The following is a 19,190-nucleotide window of genomic DNA, read 5'->3' as shown; positions in this document are numbered from 1 at the left end:
AAATAACAGAGAGAAGAAGAGGAAGCCGCTGAACCCCGGAGGGTGGAAGTGTAACGCTAAGTGGAAAAACTGCCGTTAATTGAAGGACACGAAGAAGAAGCTCGTTAATAACAAACAGCAGGAAGTGTTCTGCTTGTACTGTTCTTAAAGTCCAGGTGTTGTCATGGGAAACCAAGTTAAATAACAAGTCGCGGACTTTCGTGACTCCACAGGTAAGTGATGTTCAAGTAGAAGCTAACGGTAACTTGTTGCTAACTGCTAACTAGCTTAGCCGACTAGCCGTTAGCCTCTGCTAACCGTCCGACACAGTTTGGACTTTTCTGAAATAAAGACGAAAGAAAAACAACATTTTTAGTTATTGAATTTATAAATGAAGGTGTTTATTTTATTTAGTTATTCATAAAGTATTATGTATTTTGTTAAAATAGCGTTTACGGTGTAAAATAACTTTATTCTCTTGACACTGTTGCTGTCACCTAGCTGTCACTTATGTTGTCCCCGCCCCCCGTTCGCCAGCGAATCGCATCGCTCGGAATATTGATTGACAGATATCGCAGCCAATAGCAGCCCCTGTACAGATATGACGGCCGTGGGAGGTGTTGGACAGTGCAGGCTACTGTTTCCGGCGCAGTACGTTGAGATGCTGATGCTGAGGAGGCTTCCTGATCTGTAGCATCATCACATCTGAATGTTTATCGACATGTTGCATTGTCTGAGGGTTCAGCACTGTACTGACCTCTGTGTGGCCGTCCTTCTGGTGCTTCTAGCGGGGCTGCAGCAGGTGGAAGCAGCCGCTGCCGACATGGACAACTTGAACTGGAAACCGTTCATCTACGGCGGGATGGCCTCGATTGTCGCAGAATTCGGTAAGCTACGTGATGCACCAAAACATGCACAGCCTCCTGTAGACTGTTGGGTTTACTGTAATAACCATAAAGATGTTTACTGGTCTGATAGACGGGATGAATTCTCTAACAGGGAAACAATCTGTTTCACTGCATGCTAAGTGACAATAGCACTTCAGGATGCATCAAGCTGAAAACACACCACAGCTCATTGTGTTATCCTGAAAACACACCACAGCTCACTGCTGCATGTTGTGTTATCCTGAAAACATACCACAGCTCATTGTGTTATCCTGAAAACATACCACAGCTCATTGTGTTATCCTGAAAACATACCACAGCTCATTGTGTTATCCTGAAAACATACCACAGCTCATTGTGTTATGTGTCAAATCTTCACAAACTACTTTTCTCACGTGAATCTGCGCTGCTTGAGTTTTGCAACACATTTTGCGAGACGTCTGTAGCAAAACAAATTTGTACTTGTAGAAATGCCCCCCTCCCCCCCGCTCTCCCGTGTGTGTGTGTGTGTGTGTGTGTGTGTGTGTGTGGGGAGGGGGGATTGACCAATCAGAAGGGAGGAATTGCAGGTACCGGGGTGAAGATGGTTTCATATTTGACAGTCGCCTGTGTTCGCGTCGATTACCGTCAATAGCTCCGAGTCAAAGCCTCGATTTCTCACAGTTTGGGGATATGTTGGAGAGCAGATTAAGGCAGACGTTTCACAGTTTTGATAAACTTCAAAAAACCAAAAATGACGATGCAGCTGGGAGCGCAAAGAACTGAATGTCTGTCCAACGCGCCGGTGACATTCTACAAGCTCTCACATCTCATTCTACAAGCTCTCACATCACATTCTACAAGCTCTCACATCACATTCTACAAGCTCTCACATCTCATTCTACAAGCTCTCACATCACATTCTACAAGCACTCACATGTCATTCTACAAGCTCTCACATCACATTCTACAAGCTCTCACATCACATTCTACAAGCTCTCACATCACATTCTACAAGCTCTCACATGTCATTCTACAAGCTCTCACATTTTGCAACATATCTACCTTCATAAAAACACACCACAGCTCATTGTGTTATCCTGAAAACATACCACAGCTCACTGCTGCACGTTGTGTTATCCTGAAAACACACCACAGCTCATTGCTGCACATTGTGTTATCCTGAAAACACACCACAGCTCATTGCTGCACATTGTTATCCTGAAAACACACCACAGCTCATAGCTGCACATTGTGTTATCCTGAAAACACACCACAGCTCACTGCTGCACATTGTGTTATCCTGAAAACACACCACAGCTCACTGTGTTATCCTGAAAACACACCACAGCTCACTGCTGCACATTGTGTTATCCTGAAAACACACCACAGCTCACTGCTGCACGTTGTGTTATCCTGAAAACACACCACAGCTCACTGCTGCACGTTGTGTTATCCTGAAAACACACCACAGCTCATTGCTGCACATTGTGTTATCCTGAAAACACACCACAGCTCATTGCTGCACATTGTTATCCTGAAAACACACCACAGCTCATAGCTGCACGTTGTGTTATCCTGAAAACACACCACAGCTCACTGCTGCACATTGTGTTATCCTGAAAACACACCACAGCTCACTGTGTTATCCTGAAAACACACCACAGCTCATTGTGTTATCCTGAAAACACACCACAGCTCACTGCTGCACGTTGTGTTATCCTGAAAACACACCACAGCTCACTGTGTTATCCTGAAAACACACCACAGCTCATTGTGTTATCCTGAAAACACACCACAGCTCACTGCTGCACGTTGTGTTATCCTGAAAACACACCACAGCTCACTGCTGCACGTTGTGTTATCCTGAAAACACACCACAGCTCATTGCTGCACATTGTGTTATCCTGAAAACACACCACAGCTCTTTGCTGCACATTGTTATCCTGAAAACACACCACAGCTCATAGCTGCACGTTGTGTTATCCTGAAAACACACCACAGCTCACTGCTGCACATTGTGTTATCCTGAAAACACACCACAGCTCACTGTGTTATCCTGAAAACACACCACAGCTCATTGTGTTATCCTGAAAACACACCACAGCTCACTGCTGCACGTTGTGTTATCCTGAAAACACACCACAGCTCATTGCTGCACATTGTTATCCTGAAAACACACCACAGCTCATAGCTGCACGTTGTGTTATCCTGAAAACACACCACAGCTCACTGCTGCACATTGTGTTATCCTGAAAACACACCACAGCTCACTGTGTTATCCTGAAAACATACCACAGCTCATTGTGTTATCCTGAAAACACACCACAGCTCACTGCTGCACGTTGTGTTATCCTGAAAACACACCACAGCTCATTGCTGCACGTTGTGTTATCCTGAAAACACACCACAGCTCATTGCTGCACGTTGTGTTATCCTGAAAACATACCACAGCTCATTGCTGCACGTTGTGTTATCCTGAAAACACAGGAGTCCATTTAGCTGACTGCAGTATTCATTTTATAAAATGTATAAAGCATGCATTAAGAGCTAGGCTTTAATATTAAAGGAGCAGTTATAAAGAAACATCACAACACAGCTGACTGAGGAAGAAGATGTGCCCACACTTTCTAAAATGTTTTTATTCCATTACAACCTTTCAACCAGAGGTCTTCAGGGGAACCTTTTCTGAACAGATCTTCTTCCTCATTAAATTAGAGATAGTGTCTCACGATATTAGAAACAACTGACTGTGATATCTTTTCTATCAGTAATATAGTGATGTGAAAAAATAGAGAAAAACAAACCTGCTTTTTATTTAATGTAATTTGGCTTGCATGATATTAGAAACGTTGTACCATACCACCTAACCCCTAAACTGTCACTGATTAATCTGAGGGTAGCTGGAGCTTCACCTGACCACTTCAACATGTTGTTAAAGCGTGGCCGTTATACCTGAGCCGCCATCAAACACGATGTCAGCGATTTATTGTGCAACTCTAAGCACAGGCATCTGATTTCCTAAGGAAAATAAAATGTAGAAAGTCTTCTGCTGCATTAATTTAATATGTATCAACTCTTTTCTGATCAACATTTTCCAGTCTTAATATTTATTACTAATGTTCCCTTCTCATGTTGTTTGGGTTATTTTCCTCTAACGAGAGTTGCAGTTCAGGAAACGGGTCAAAAATGTAGAAGTGCTAAAAGCAACGTGACATTTTGAATCTCTAAGTGTATGAAGACTCTCTGAAGATTTATGGTACAACTAAAACTTCCAATAACGATCAGATGACCCTCTGTAAACTCACTATCTAAATCTTTATTGATATCTTTCTTCCTTTGTGTTTTCTTCTTCTGTATTTTTAATCCTCAGGGACATTTCCTGTTGACCTGACTAAGACCAGGCTACAGGTTCAGGGTCAGTCCCAGTACACAGAGGTGCGCTACAGAGGAATGTTTCACGCCCTCTTCAGGATCGGCAAAGAGGAGGGCTGCCGGGCGCTCTACTCCGGGTATGATGCAAAAACAACATCACAATCCATATATATTTTCTTACCTTTTTTACAGTTTATCTCATCCTTTGTTAAAGCAGGTGTGTGTGTGTGTGTGTGTGTGTGTGTGTGTGTGTGTGTGTGTGTGTGTGTGTGTGTGTGTGTGTGTGTGTGTGTGTGTGTGTGTGTGTGTGTGTGTGTGTGTGTGTGTGTGTGTGTGTCTGAACCTGCAGCGTTTGCATGAAATCTGAAGATGTCAGAGGGACAGTCCGGTCTCCAGCTGCTCAATCGCTGCATCATTGTTATTAAAACATATTTGATTTCTCCCTTTCAGGATCTCTCCTGCTCTGCTCAGACAAGCCTCATATGGGACAATCAAGATCGGAACCTACAACTCTCTGAAGAGGCTGTTTGTCACTCATCCAGAAGGCGAGTGTTTACAGTCTGTTCCTCCTACAAACCGTCTCCTACTGTCCTTCTAACCTCTCTAACACGCTCTTTTCCTCTTAAAGGCTCAAAGCTTACAGCCTGCAGAGACGGAAACTGGCCTTTAAGTTCACACACATCAGATTCTTTCTGTCACTGAAACATTGAAAGTGTTTTTTCAACTAGCAGATTTTAGTCTGGATAAAAACAGCTGTTAATTGGAGGTGATTTTCATGATATTATCAGCGACCCACACGCATGATAAATTTAGAATGACATTTAAATTGCAACCGTGTCTCGTATAAAGGCTGATGCAATGAATTGCAAACTACTTAAAAACCATCATGAGTGATCCCTCCTGCAACATGATGAGAAAAAGTCCTCACAGCCAACTCAGAGAAAACAAAAAACCTTCAACTGCTTTTGTGGAAGAATTTACAAAAGCAGCTTAATTGTTTATTCTTGTGTTTTTAAACCTGGGTCCTCTTTCTTTTAGCACATTTTGTGGTGTAAATAATTCAAAAACTTAAAGTACAGAAGTGCTCTGGTATGACAGGCTCTGATTGTTACCCTCATTGTCCGACATCAAACTCCTCTCTCTGTTTCTCTTGCTAACTGCAGCACTCGAGATTTCAGAGTGAGGCGTCTCCTTGAACGACTGATCTTAACGCTTTGAGAGGAAAGTCTGTCCTTGTTTTCATAATGTCTTCAGACACTTCAAACAACAATCTGAACCTCTCAGTGTCAGAAAAAACAACAAGAACTTCTACTGGACTTTATCTGATCAGGTCTAGTTTGCAGACGCTTTGGCTGCTACTGGCTAAAGAAATCCACTGGAGCAATATCAAAACTTCTAGTATTCTTTAGCCTAATAAAAAAAATAATAGTGATATAGAATAGTTTTTACCCTATTTGAATTAGGTTAGATTATATAATGATACTATGTGTGTATGTATTAACTCTGTTTTTTTTCTCTAACTTATTGAGTGGGTCATAAACAACTTCATCATCATCCTAAACTAAGAGTGCAGCAATAGAGCAAGCAGCTTAAAATCAATCAATCAATCTTTATTAGTATAGCACTAATTCATAACAAGTGTTATCTTTTCAAAAGAGCAGGTAAAAGACCTTACTCTCTTTGTTATATTACAAAGACTCAGCGTTAAACCATCATGACCACTTTAGCAACACTTAGCTAAGAGGCAGAACACTTGATCAGATCCAGACTCATGATGAACTGTGTTGGGCTTGAAGACGGGATAAGATGCAGGAAGAAGGATAGGGACAAACGGGGTGGAAGACGATTCCAGAGGAGAGGAGCCCGATAACTGAAGGCTTTACCCCCCATAGTACACTTAGAGACTGTAGGTACCACTAGTAGGCCTGATAACTGAAGGCTTTACCTCCCATAGTACATTTAGAGACTGTAGGTACCACTAGCAGGCCTGATAACTGAAGGCTCTACCTCCCATAGTACACTGAGAGACTGACATATCTTGATCAAATAGAACTCCTAGATTCCTAACAGTGGTGCTAGATGCCAGGCTGATGTCACTAAGGACAGTCACATCACTAGAAAAAGTCTCTCTGAGGTTTTTAGGGCCTAGCACAATAACTTCAGTCTTGTCTGAGTTAAGTAGCAAAAGATTTCTGGTCATCCAGGTCCTAACGTCCTTAAGGCATGTTTCTAGTTTACATAACTGATTGGTGCCATCGGGCTTCATTGATACATAAAGCTGAGTATCATCTGCATAACAATGAAACTGTATGGAGTGTTTCATCATAATATTTCCCAGAGGAAGCATATATAATGTAAAGAGAATTGGTCCAAGCACTGAACCTTGTGGGACTCCATGGCAAACTTTAGTGTGCATAGAGGACTCATCATTAACATGTACAAACTGAGATCGGTCTGATAAGTAGGATTCAAACCAACTTAAAGCAGTCCCTGTAATTCCAAGTAAATGTTCTAGTCTGTATAATAGGATCTGATGGTCAATGGTGTCAAAAGCAGCACTAAGATCTAACAAGACGAGCAAAGAGAGAAGTCCCCTGTCTGAAGCTAGAAGTAGATCGTTTGTAACTTTAACTAGTGCAGTCTCAGTGCTATGGTGGACTCTAAATCCTGACTGGAACTCCTCAAATAAACTGTTGTCATGGAGAAAGTTACACAGCTGTTTAGCTACCACCTTCTCCAGGATCTTTGAGATAAAAGGAAGGTTGGATATAGGCCTGTAGTTAGCCAGAGTTCCTGAGTCCAGAGTAGGCTTTTTAAGTAGAGGTTTGATTACTGCTACTTTAAATGCCTGTGGTACATAGCCTGCCAGTAAAGACATATTGATCATATCTAATATGGAGTTGCTAACTAAGGGAAAGACTTCCTTAAACAGCTTGGTTGGGATTGGGTCTAAAAGACAGGTTGATGGTTTCGACGCAGAAATAATTGAATTTAGCTCTGAAAGGTCAATTGGAGAAAAACAGTCGAGACTAATATCTGGTCCTGGAACTGTCTCTGCCGTATCAGACGTATCCGCACCAGGTAAGGGCAGGAGGTTACCAATTTTGTCTCTGATGTCTAGAACTTTGTTGTTGAAAAAGCTCAGGAAATCATTACTGCTGAGGGCTAAAGGAATACAAGGCTCAATAGCTGCTACTCCACCACCTCGTCCGGTGTCTCGAGGTATATGAGTATTAAAATGACTGGGAGGAGTGGATTCATTCAAACTAACATATTCATCTCGACACAGCCAGGTTTCAGTCAAACAAAGTAAATCAATATGCTGATCTGATATCAGATCATTCACTAAAAGAGATTTGGATGCTAAGGACCTAATGTTCAAAAGTCTGTAGTGAATTTTCTGATTTTTTTGGCAAAATCGTATTCGTAGTTTTGATTCTAATGAGATTTTGACGATTTACGCCTTTTTTTTCTACGTTTGGATGACTTATAAAAACGGGTCTGGGCCGGGGGACAGACACAGTACCTATAGAATAACTACAGTTAGATTCAGAATTACAGCTATAGTGACTGGGAGACAGATCTAAGTGTAAGACTGCAGCTCTGCCTCCTGGTCTGAACTCTGTGTTGTTGTCAGGGTTTTGGACTAATAACCTCTGCTATGTTTCTAGATAATAGAGCTGCACCGTCCAAAGTGGGATGGATGCCGTCTCTAGCTAGCAGACCAGGTTTTCCCCAAAAAGACTGCCAGTTATCTATGAAGCCCACATCGTGTGCTGGACACCACCTCGACAGCCAGCGGTTGAGTGATGACATGCGGCTATACATGTCATCACTGGTCTGATTTGGGAGGGGTCCAGAGAACACTACGGAGTCCGACATCGTCTTAGTACACACCGACTCCACATTAACCTTAGTGACTTCAGACTGGCGTAGTCGGGAGTCATTAGTGCCGACATGAATTACGATTGTATCAAATCTACCTTTAGTCTTTGTCAGCAACTTTAAATGAGATGCGCTGTCGCCCGCTCTGGCCCCGGGTATACACCTAACTATGCCCGCTGACTTCGCTAGCTTCACGTTTCGGACTATGGAGTCTCCAATAATCAGAGTTTTATTCTCAGCGGGTGTGTCGCTGAGTGGGGAAGATTTGTTTGAAACGTGAAGTGGTTGGTGGGGAACCGTGTGCTTCGATTTTCGACTATGCTTCCCTCGGACAGTAACCCAGCCACTGCCTCCCGGCTGCTCGGGAGCTACCGGGGGGGAAGCCGAGCTCCTTCTGTTTAGACTCTAAACATTGTTTGTGCTTCAAACGTCTCGAAGCCCTCGCGTGCTCTCTCTCCTTCTTTGTTTATGCTGCAACACTTTGCATGCAGTGATCGTGTTTTGTGGTAGTTTGCTTCTGTTTAAACTGCAAACATGGATGGATGCAAAGTCGGGCTCTAAATTCAAGAGGCTGGAGGCAGTGGATCAAACTCAAAGAAAAACGATCTGACTCTGGGGACAAACTCAATCTCAGCCCATGTGACCAGAACTGGTTTGTGAAATTGATGCAGTTCAGTGTCACTCCATCACTTTCTCCAAACAAGTTTTCCCTGAATGTGTCTTTGCACACACACGATTCCCTTTGTGCCTTTGAGGCTGTTCACCTAAAATGCCTGCCAACAAAAAAAAAAGGTTGATTGTGTCGTGACAACCTGTGTTCACCCGCCTGGCTGCAGAGTGAAGGAGTTAACCTGCCGGCACTAACTTGAAAGCTAAACAAAATTCAAAAAGCTTCCTGTAAGGAGAGAAAGGGGGAACGAGAGTGAGTCAGGCCTTTATTCACACTTCAGCTGTAAGTGCTCTGATGAGCGCTTGTCTTCTCCTCTCTCGCTCTTGAATTAGTACATTTTATATAAAACATGGCGTGGAAATCTATAAAGCAAATCAAACTTTAAAAGCTGATTTTAAAAAGGCTTTTTGCATTTTGAGACACCGAACAACAACCGGATTCTGAGTAGAGAAAACAATCTGCTCCGTCATCAGTAGTGAAATAATCTTTAGTGTCAGACTTAACTTAAAGCATTAAGTTTAAGATCATTTCCAAACCCTTGTTGTTGTTAAAGTGGAGAATAGAGGGACTCATATGGAGGACTGTTGAGGATCGATACTTGATTCTGCTGGCTCCCGACCTGTCAGTGACAACATATTGATGAGTTCCTGGAATAACGCAGCTGAATGCAACAATTCTCAGTATAATATTGAACTGATCGCTACGGCTTCCACATCCACAGTTTAATACGCGCTTGTGAATTGAGTGGGAGACCCCGGGGCAGACCCAGAGCTGAGAATCTTTGGGTGTCTCATGATTCGATTCTAAATGATTCTGGATTCATCAATTCATGGATACAAAGTGTATATTTATGAATGAGTACTTCAGGATCTACTCCAGTCATCTGTGAGACTGGATGAATTCCTTGTTGCTCTATTTAGCATTCTACTGAGTTAAAGAGCTAGCGTTAGCACTTAGCAGGGAGTGACCGATAAGCCCAAAATTTGAAAAAAAAAAATGATTTGGAATTTTAATCGATTTTAAATCTTAAAAGAGAACAATCTTGATTTTACATACAACTCGATTTTTTTCCCCCACCTTTAGATTATATATCCCATCTAGCCTGGGAACGCCTCTGAATCCCCAAAGAGGAGCTGGAAAACGTTGCTGTGGAGAGGGACGTCTGGGTTGACTTATTGAGCTTAACCTCCGTAAACCGACCTCGGATAAGCAGAGTAGGATGGATTGTGAATTGCGAGGTTTTTAGATTTGTGTACAACAAGTTTCTGTGCTTTATATTTCTCTCTGAATTGGCTGTGTGTGTGTGTGAGCCTGTGAGTCCAAACGCTGGGATGAGGAAACCCCTGCTCACAAAGTTAATATCCAATCACCATGCACTGAAGTTAGGGGAAGCTAACCACACTGTCAGATTTCATGTAGCATTCATTTGAACCACTACAAATGTGTTGTCCAAAATGACCTCGACATAAACAGTTGTATCTTTTTCTGTGTGAGGGAAGTGAACATGGTGGTTTCAGAAAGTGTCGCTCAGCTGTACCAGTGATGCGTTTTTGATACCCATCCCTACAAACCCCTCCTTAAAGAATCTGCTCTGCTCTTGTTGCTCTGACATTAGCTTCTTCCTCCCTGCAGACAGACACAGAGAGCCACTTCAGTACTCAAACAAATTGCTTTCTGCTACATTTATCAGCGATTTGCCGGCGCCGTCATGTTGCCGAGACTCTCAGGAAGTTTGTGCCCACAGGCTCCTCGTCTCTGTCTCCTTTTTCTGTTTGTCTTTCCTGTTTCCCAGTCGACTGCTTCCTTCTGAATTTAACGACGGCTTTCTCTGTCTCCATTCCTAAATTCCCCGCTTGATTCTTTTTCAACTTTTGCTCCCCTCTCTCCCCCCCTCTCTTACTTCTGCTCCGCTCAATATTTCATGGCCAATTTACTGTACAAAAGATAGATACCATGAATAATAGAGATGGAGACAGAAGCACGTCTGTGCAGGTTCCTCGTCATCCAGGTCAGGGTAATTCAAAGTTAATCCAAGGGGCGCCTGGAAACAGCCAGTTTGGATCTTTCCAACCCTCAAAAAATGGCGTCACCAACATCTCCTGAGCTTCAACACTTTATCTCTCGATTAATTAATATAATATCTTATCTTCTTTCCCGACAGATGAGACGATGGTCATCAACGTGTTCTGTGGCGTCGTTTCTGGCGTTCTGTCCTCCTCTCTGGCCAACCCCACCGACGTCCTCAAGGTGACTCTTCATCAACATCATGGGCTCACCAACACCTGAGCGATGCTTTAGTGAATCCTCAAACATTAAACGTCTTGTTTCCTCGTCTCAGATCAGGATGCAGGCGCAGGGCAGTCTGCTCCAAGGCAGCATGATGTCCAACTTCATCAACATCTACCAGACGGAGGGAACCAGAGGGCTGTGGAGAGTGAGTGACCTTTTTAACAATAAATAGAAGAAATCCAGCTTCTGAGTTAAAGTCAACGAGTGACCGGCTGAGATTTCATTTTATCACTTGAGATCTGAGTTTTGAAGACATGTTGAAATGTAGTGAATCATTCTGTGATCCTCTCCTCCTCCTCTTCCTCTTCCTCCTCCTCCTCTTCCTCCTCCTCTTCCTCTTCCTCCTCCTCCTCTTCCTCCTCCTCTTCCTCTTCCTCCTCCTCCTCTTCCTCCTCCTCTTCCTCCTCCTCCTCTTCCTCTTCCTCCTCCTCTTCCTCCTCCTCCTCCTCCTCTTCTTCCTCCTCTTCCTCCTCTTCCTACTCCTCCTTCTTCCTCTTCCTCCTCCTCCTCTTCCTCCTCCTCTTCCTCCTCCTCTTCCTCCTCTTCTTCCTCTTCCTTCTCCTCTTCCTCCTCCTCCTTCTTCCTCTTCCTCCTAATCTTCCTCCTCCTCCTTCCTCCTCCTCTTCCTTCCTTCCTCCTAATCTTCCTCCTTCTTCCTCTTCCTCCTAATCTTCCTCCTCCTCCTTCCTCCTCCTCCTCCTTCCTTCCTCCTAATCTTCCTCCTTCTTCCTCTTCCTCCTCCTCCTCCTTCTTCCTCCTCCTCCTTCCTCCTCCTCCTTCCTTCCTCCTAATCTTCCTCCTTCTTCCTCTTCCTCCTCCTCTTCCTCTTCCTCCTCCTCCTCTTCCTCCTCCTCTTCCTCCTCCTCCTCTTCCTCTTCCTCCTCCTCTTCCTCCTCCTCCTCCTCCTCTTCTTCCTCCTCTTCCTCCTCTTCCTACTCCTCCTTCTTCCTCTTCCTCCTCCTCCTCTTCCTCCTCCTCCTCTTCCTCCTCCTCTTCCTCTTCCTCCTCTTCTTCCTCTTCCTTCTTCCTCTTCCTCCTAATCTTCCTCCTCCTCCTTCCTCCTCCTCTTCCTTCCTTCCTCCTAATCTTCCTCCTTCTTCCTCTTCCTCCTAATCTTCCTCCTCCTCCTTCCTCCTCCTCCTCCTTCCTTCCTCCTAATCTTCCTCCTTCTTCCTCTTCCTCCTCCTCCTCCTTCTTCCTCCTCCTCCTTCCTCGTCCTCAGGGTGTCATACCCACAGCACAGCGAGCAGCCATTGTTGTTGGGGTGGAACTTCCTGTTTATGACATCACCAAGAAGCACCTCCTCCACTCAGGCGTGATGGGAGACACCATTTTGACACACTTTATGTAAGTTTCTGTATTTGTAAATGAAATCTTCAGATTTATCTGACAGATGAACATTTGACTTATGACTCGCCTATTCACCTCGCTCGTGTGTTAAACCAGTTCCAGTTTCACGTGCGGGTTGGCGGGAGCTCTGGCGTCCAACCCCGTGGACGTGGTGCGGACCCGGATGATGAACCAGCGGGTTTCGTCGGGAGCCCCCATGTACAAAGGGACGCTGGACGGACTGATGCAGACGTGGAAGAACGAGGGTTTCTTCGCTCTCTATAAGGGATTCTGGCCAAACTGGCTCAGACTGGGGCCTTGGAACATCATCGTATCCTTTTGAAAACGAGAGCGTGTCTTCACTAGAGAGCAAAAAGAAAAGATGTGTTTTTATTGATCTTATGGAGGGTTTATACAAGCGTTGTGTTTTGTGATTCAGAGACACCAGATGTTCAGCGATAGATTAATCAGGACTAGTTAGTGAGACCTGACTAGTAGAACAACCGAATCCACTTCACTCACAGATACTGAGTGAGGCTCAAGTGTACAAGCGCGCCGAGTGGTGTAGGTCAGAGTTGACCCTGAAAAGGTCAGCGGGGGTTTCTCTTATTTCAGAGCAGCTCCAGCCTGTTTACTGTTGTCACATGAATCCTGAAGATTTTCCTGAACACCACTCCTTCAGTTCTTCATCACCTTCGAGCAGCTGAAGAAGCTCCCATTCTAAAGCGTGCAGGATGTGGGACTTCACTGGTCTGTCAAACTGTGTCGGGGGGGGGGGGACCTGGAGTTTCAGCACCTGTATAATCACACTCCCTTTTCAAATCCATACCAATGATACAGCCGAGTATCCTCCATCCGCTCATGCTCATCCAAATCTTCTGTTATCTTATTCTTTTGCAAAGTGTTTTATTTATTGTGACTGGTTCTTTTTTTTTGTTTTTTTGAAGGACATTTTTAAAGACTGTCGCTTCGATGATCACTCCCACCCTCAGCCTCCTTCGACACTCCCCAGGCAGCTAGGTTTGGTTGTAGCAAAAGATTTTAAACTTTGAGAGAGTAGGTTTTTTGTTTGTTTTTCTTACTTGATCCTAAAGGAAACACAGGAGCTCAGTGGATCAGGTGAGCTCGGCTCAGTGGATCAGGTGAGCTCGGCTCAGTGGATCAGGTGAGCTCGGCCCTCTTTACATTTCCTCTAGATTCCTACGCAGATCTGGAGGAAAGAAAAACATTGGAAATTAATTTATTTTTAGTAACGATAGGAGTTGCTGAATGTCACTCGAGACATGCATGGCTAGTTTGTAATTATTTTTTTTTTTAAAGGAACAGAAAATGAACTTTCAAAATGGAGGATGTGTAGGAACCCTGTGTTTTTTTATGTCATAGGCACTGCATGAAATGTGTTGAATGTTGAGGGATCGCATGGAAGGACAACAAACTGTTACAGCGTGTTAAAGAGGCGGATTTAAGACAAAGTTCATCGTGACAGAAAAGAGGAGATAATCCTCTTCACTCCAAAATGTATCTCCGTAAAGAAAGGTCAGGGTCTTTGTTTCATTAAAGTGTCAAAAATGGGTCAGAAAGCCCCTCAAAATGTCACAGTGCAGTTTCTGACTTTGGGCCATTTGACAGGAAATCTCTCAGAACTGCCGCCTGATTTTAAAGCTGAGGAAAACAGTATTTATTGTTTGTTTTTTATTGTTGTGTTCATAACGAGCTACTGAAGTTTTACTTGAAACCAATCAGGAATCTCAACCAAAGCATTTAATGACAACAGTGAGACACACACACACACACACACACGACCAAAACAAAAATGTTAACTCTCCTTTTAAATAACTTTCAAGGAAACACTCCAGGGACCTGTTTCAGAAATAAGGGTTCAACAAACTCTCAGTCTAACCCCGGGGCTCTGAGTTGATTTAACCCTCAGGAGGGAAACTCTGAGTTTCTGCTTTCAGAACAGACCCGATTACGTTCACAGACTCGGTTACCATAGTAACAGACTCAGAGCTAAAGTTACCTCTCTCTCTGGAACGGGCTTGAGTTACCCCATTTCTGAAACGTCAAACCCAGAGTTTCCCTCATTTCAGGGTTAACTGACTCGGGTCTTTCTGAAACGGGCCTCAGGTCGGACACCGTTAATTAAAGTGTTTGTTTTTGCTTTAGACATTAGTTATGTGTTGCACCTCCGGTCTGCTGCTGAAGTAGGAACAAATGGTTTGCACACAAAGTGATGTTCCATAATTTCAATATCGACTGAAATAAATCAATCCAGTATGTCTTGAAAAGCCTCGTTCAGACTCACTCAGAGTGGGATGTATTTGTTACACGCATTGTAGAAAGTGGATGTAAACCCAGTTCAAAAATAGAGCTTCTGCAGTGGTACACCAATTAAAGTGTAGGGACCAGAGGAGAGTTTCTTTATGCTTTATTTCTCAACAACTTGATTCCACTTGTGACAAGCATAGTAGTCAGATGATTTAACTCTTAAAGAAAAAGGAAAACAATAATCAGGGCCACACCAGTAAATCAAATTACGTAGTAACTAAACAATCTCATAAATGCACAAAATCATATATTTACACATCAAGTACTCACTCAAACAATGCATCTATCAGAGTCACAATAGAGTTGTCAGCCTGTCATGCAGCTCAGCAGTGTGAAGCAAACAGAAGGAGTGAGCATGGCCTGCTGCAGGTGTGGCCTGATTGGTTAAGACTAGGCTTAAAGGGGAAGTGGGATCTGCAACACGCATGTTCAAGTCCACATAGGATGCCTTGCTGTGCTTTTTAAACTTTTACATTTATCTGAAGAGAACGCTTAAGGTCATCGCACACTCAGTCCATTTTTTTCATTCAAGACTGAAACTTTCGTCCGTCATTTTTTTTTCTGTAACATTTTCCTGCGTGTGTGCGTGTGCGTGTGTGTGTGTGTCCACAGTGAAAGTCCTCGCTCTTGTCTTGTTGTCATGGCGATCTCGCTGCACGATGAGTACGACACGTTTTGTCTCATACTGTGAATTTTGCAATTCATGGAAATGTAAACGCAGCGGACTCAAAGTGCTAGTTCTCCGTGTTTAATGTTGTTGGGGTTTGTTCGGATTACGGATCCAAAAAACACCAGAAAAAAACGGACTCGGTGTGCAAAGACCATAAGAAGGGTTTGTTTGCAGCTACTTTGAGTCTGTGTTTAAGTTGTTGTGCAGGAGGAAATCTTTGCTGGAACTTATCCAAAAGTCAGAGTGGTCTGTGAAGGGCTGGACTTTATGTCATATTAATAAGGAAATCCAGTTTTGATTTCCAGTTTATGCAGAGAAGTCGTCACACTGACAAAGTGAAGATCTGCAGAAAGCAGACTCGTGAAAAGAAACGATGGCATCTTTCACACAGCAAGAAAGTGGTGATGTGGAAATGTTTGAATATCCAGCAGGGCGAGCTAAAAACTGCAAAACAGACCATTAGCATAGCATAGCATATCGAATGAAATGGATGTCCAGTCTTTCACTTTTTAAGGTTTAAAGTTAATTACCATCTTGTATTGAGATTGTTTCATCGTCCAGCCCTCAATGTTTGAGTTTTGTAGATCACAATCACCCAACTCTGTCCACGTAAAACAGACCAAATGCTTTTTTTATATCACTTATTATATTTCTTTATGGGAAGCCATTAACTTAAAGGAGCAGTATGTAACTCTGCCCCCTAGTGTTTAAAATGGGTACTGCAGTCTAAATTCTAAACATCATATAGAGCTGTCTCTCCCCCCCCCCCCCCCCCTCTCTAGAGTCCATGCTCACACAGGTCACCATGTGGTGGACTCTGAAGCTTCAGTGTTTATCCAGCTCTGCATGGGTCTGTAAACCTTTCTGTGTTCTAACCTCTCTCCATTTTTCAAAAGCATCTCCAATATTGATCCTAGTTTGAGCACGTTTCTGCTCGTGGAGCTTATTAGAAACATGCAGAGGCTTTTTAGGTCGGGTACAATCACTTCTATCTGAACCACTTCTCTTGCCCGCTTCCATCGCTGCAACACCTGTTGACCTGATAACTGCTCTCATATCTGGCAAACCGAGGGGCGTCCAAAACGGCCGTGTGGGGGGCGTGTCTTAAAAGCGCCTACCTTCTCTGGTCCAAACAAATCCAGAGCATTCAGAAGCAGAATCTAAAGTTAGAAGGAGGACATACTGGCTGCTGCATTGTTGTCAGAGAAGCCAGCACTTCAACATGTTTCCTTAATGATCAGATAGTAACTTTATCATCTCAGTAAATATCGTACAGATTGGTCCTTTAACAGAAATCCTTCTTATACATGAATCTATAAATTGTGTGCAATAAGTAATCGAATAGAAGTGGAGTTATGAGCTCACTTTCTCGTCCACTTGCACCTCCAAACCTTTTTTTATCTTTATCTTATCTTATATTTTAGTAGCCCCTCCCCCAGGTGGGTGACACTCCCACAGCTAGGTGTTTGTTCTGCCCTCTGAGTCTGCCTTCTCACCGTAAACAATAGGACATGGAGCGAGAAAGACCGAGACACCCAAGCCCTTCCAGAGAGGGGGCGTGGTCAGACACAGCTCATTTACATATTTAAAGGTACAGACACAGAAACAGCCTGTTCTGAGCAGGGCTGAAATAGAGGGGTTTATAGACATGATCAAATACAGGATCAGAGTGGATTTAGAACAAGAAACTTCACACACATGTTTTGAGGAGCTCTGACACTTATTTAAAGTGTTTAAAAAAACAGGATAATGTTTTGCCACCAGAAGAAGATTGTTTTAGGAAACTGTAAACCCTCTCATAGTAAAGTGGGATTTTTGTACTTTGTCTTCAGCTCTTGATTGTGTCACTCTTAGACTGACCGCAGGAAAGACGTCACAGGGCACCTTTGAGAGTTCGCCGTGACAACAGTGATTATTTCCTCGCTTATATGAAATATGAATAAATATGTTTATGGTTTAAAAGCAGCAGTAGAGCTCCATCTGCTAAAGAAAGTTAACGTCTGTTTTTAAAGGTCACTTCTTCCTCTTCAAAGGCGTCAATCTGAATATTAATATGTTCTGATTTTAAAGTAATTTGAGGGTTAAACTTTTTATTGACTGAAAAACGTGTGTGTGAGTCGGAAAGAAGAGAAAAATCGATGAATACTTTTGTACATGTTCCCTTCACTTCCTCTTATTATTTGCACTTTGGTGTATCGACGCTGTCTATAAACAATCGTACTTTCTTCTCTTGATGATTTTTTTATGGTGGATTTTTTTTCCCTCTTTGACAGAATGGGTTTGGCTTTGTATAAATTAAGTGTTCACTGAAATAAAATATACGCTGTGTTTGCATCTGTATCTGTTTTTGTTTTTATTCAATTAAGAATCGAATGGGGGCGCTATATAAACTTTAGGTATTTCTTCAAACATAAACAACAACAAAATGTGTTTCCAGGAACTCATGAGGAAATAAGGAAGGAGTGAAGTTAGTTTTTCTTTGTCTCCACCTGGTGGCTGACTCAGAATCAGCAGCTTCTTTACCTTGATCTACTGATTATGTTTTTTCACAGATGACCTTACTCAGTGGTGACTCTAGAGTCTTTTGGGGCCCCTCCAACCACCTTTTTCCCTCCCAGTGTCCCGACGCTCTTCCTCTTTCTTTTTTCCCTCCCAGACAGATAACTCCTCTTCACTTTCCTTCAGTGACTTTCATTGAGGAACTTTGGTTTTCACAGGAATAATGCATGAGATGCTCAGCAGGTCAACCAGAGTGAGTGCTGTCTTATGGGGGGCCCCTTCAGGGAGGTTTCCTACTGTTGATGCAAAATTTGCACGTTTTGAGCCACTGCTGTGGTTTAAAGACGAGCAGCACCTCTGACTTTAGGGTTAACACATAATGTATTGTGACAAAAGATAAATTGGTTTGAGTTTTAAGAAATTAAAATGCAATTATAGATAATTAAGTTTGAATAGAGGTCAATGCTAATAAAGTCAAGAACCAGTAGTCGTACTTTCCAGGTACAACTAGACGACTTGATCGTACTCAACATTCGCACTAGTGACGAAATAAAAGTTAATTGAAGTAGTGAGACATGATTTACTGTTTTATCAGAAGTACCTTGATATAAGAGTTACTGTATGAATATATTTTTAATTCATTTATTTCAACGTGCCATACACCAAAGTGTGCCTAGCCCACATGGGCTTCTAAGACTGTAAATACAGTTTCTGTAAATTCAATGAATCAAAGATAAAGCTCCATTTTAAAGGCGTTAACCACAAACTGAGCGAGCTCAAACACCTTACATGTGAACGAGTACTGTAGTCTGTCTTCATCCGACTGGGAAAACAAATCTGGACTGTCTTCAGACATTTTACAGAAAAGCTGACATCTTACAGAATGATAAAATGGACATTAGAACAAAAAGTGCATTTCATACAATATTAATTGGTCAAAGGTCGATTTTTTATATCTGCAGTTGATATTACTGCTGATTAAATATTTAATAAGTGTTGTACAGAATTTGAACATGAACAGGCATGTATGAGGGCGTGGTCAGAGTTGAATCCATTGTGAATGTTTTGAGATTGCGGGAGGAAACCGGAGAATCCGGAGCTATCCGGAGCTGGCTCAACAACAGAAGCATGCCCTGAAAGGCCTTGCAATGGTTTTTCCCAAAGATTTAAAGAACCTGAGCACTGGGTTCCCCTTTGGCGCTGGATTCGACACAGTGATGCAAGTCTTCAAGGCCTCAATAACTACATCCACAATGGATGGATCCTCCGATTCCAAGGCTTGGAGGAGCTCCTTCGCAGT

At 42.9% G+C, this 19,190-nt stretch overlaps 1 protein-coding gene across 2 annotated transcripts; it reads left to right on the top strand.

Moving 5' to 3' along the window:
• Positions 1-16: 16 nt before the first annotated feature.
• Positions 17-17,729, top strand: slc25a14 (solute carrier family 25 member 14). 2 transcript variants are annotated; one of them, XM_061056340.1, is made up of 9 exons: positions 17-212; positions 768-866; positions 4,219-4,357; positions 4,671-4,765; positions 10,937-11,022; positions 11,114-11,209; positions 12,287-12,411; positions 12,511-12,724; positions 13,076-13,707. In XM_061056340.1, the coding sequence occupies exons 2-9, from the start codon at positions 803-805 to the stop codon at positions 13,115-13,117; spliced, it is 861 nt and encodes a 286-aa protein (XP_060912323.1). In that variant the 5' UTR covers positions 17-212; positions 768-802; the 3' UTR covers positions 13,118-13,707. The 2 variants fall into 2 exon arrangements, 1 of the variants encoding a protein (XP_060912323.1); XR_009675853.1 differs by lacking the exon at positions 17-212 and adding an exon at positions 15,706-17,729 and having other exon boundaries at positions 749-866; positions 13,076-15,634.
• Positions 17,730-19,190: the final 1,461 nt, after the last annotated feature.

Source organism: Labrus mixtus, chromosome 14, assembly GCF_963584025.1.
Source record: "Labrus mixtus chromosome 14, fLabMix1.1, whole genome shotgun sequence".
NCBI classification, from domain to species: domain Eukaryota; kingdom Metazoa; phylum Chordata; class Actinopteri; order Labriformes; family Labridae; genus Labrus; species Labrus mixtus.
The sequence above is the reverse complement of the archived record's forward strand: the minus strand, read 5'-3'. Positions and strand labels throughout refer to the sequence as shown.

Bases quoted from the DNA above. Each gene is read 5' to 3' on its own strand.
- slc25a14 (XM_061056340.1), top strand. From the start codon at position 803: ATGGACAACTTGAACTGGAAACCGTTCATCTACGGCGGGATGGCCTCG. The intron at 867-4,218 runs GTAAGCTACGTG...TTTAATCCTCAG, and splicing joins CTCGATTGTCGCAGAATTCG to GGACATTTCCTGTTGACCTG. The intron at 4,766-10,936 runs GCGAGTGTTTAC...CTTTCCCGACAG, and splicing joins GTTTGTCACTCATCCAGAAG to ATGAGACGATGGTCATCAAC.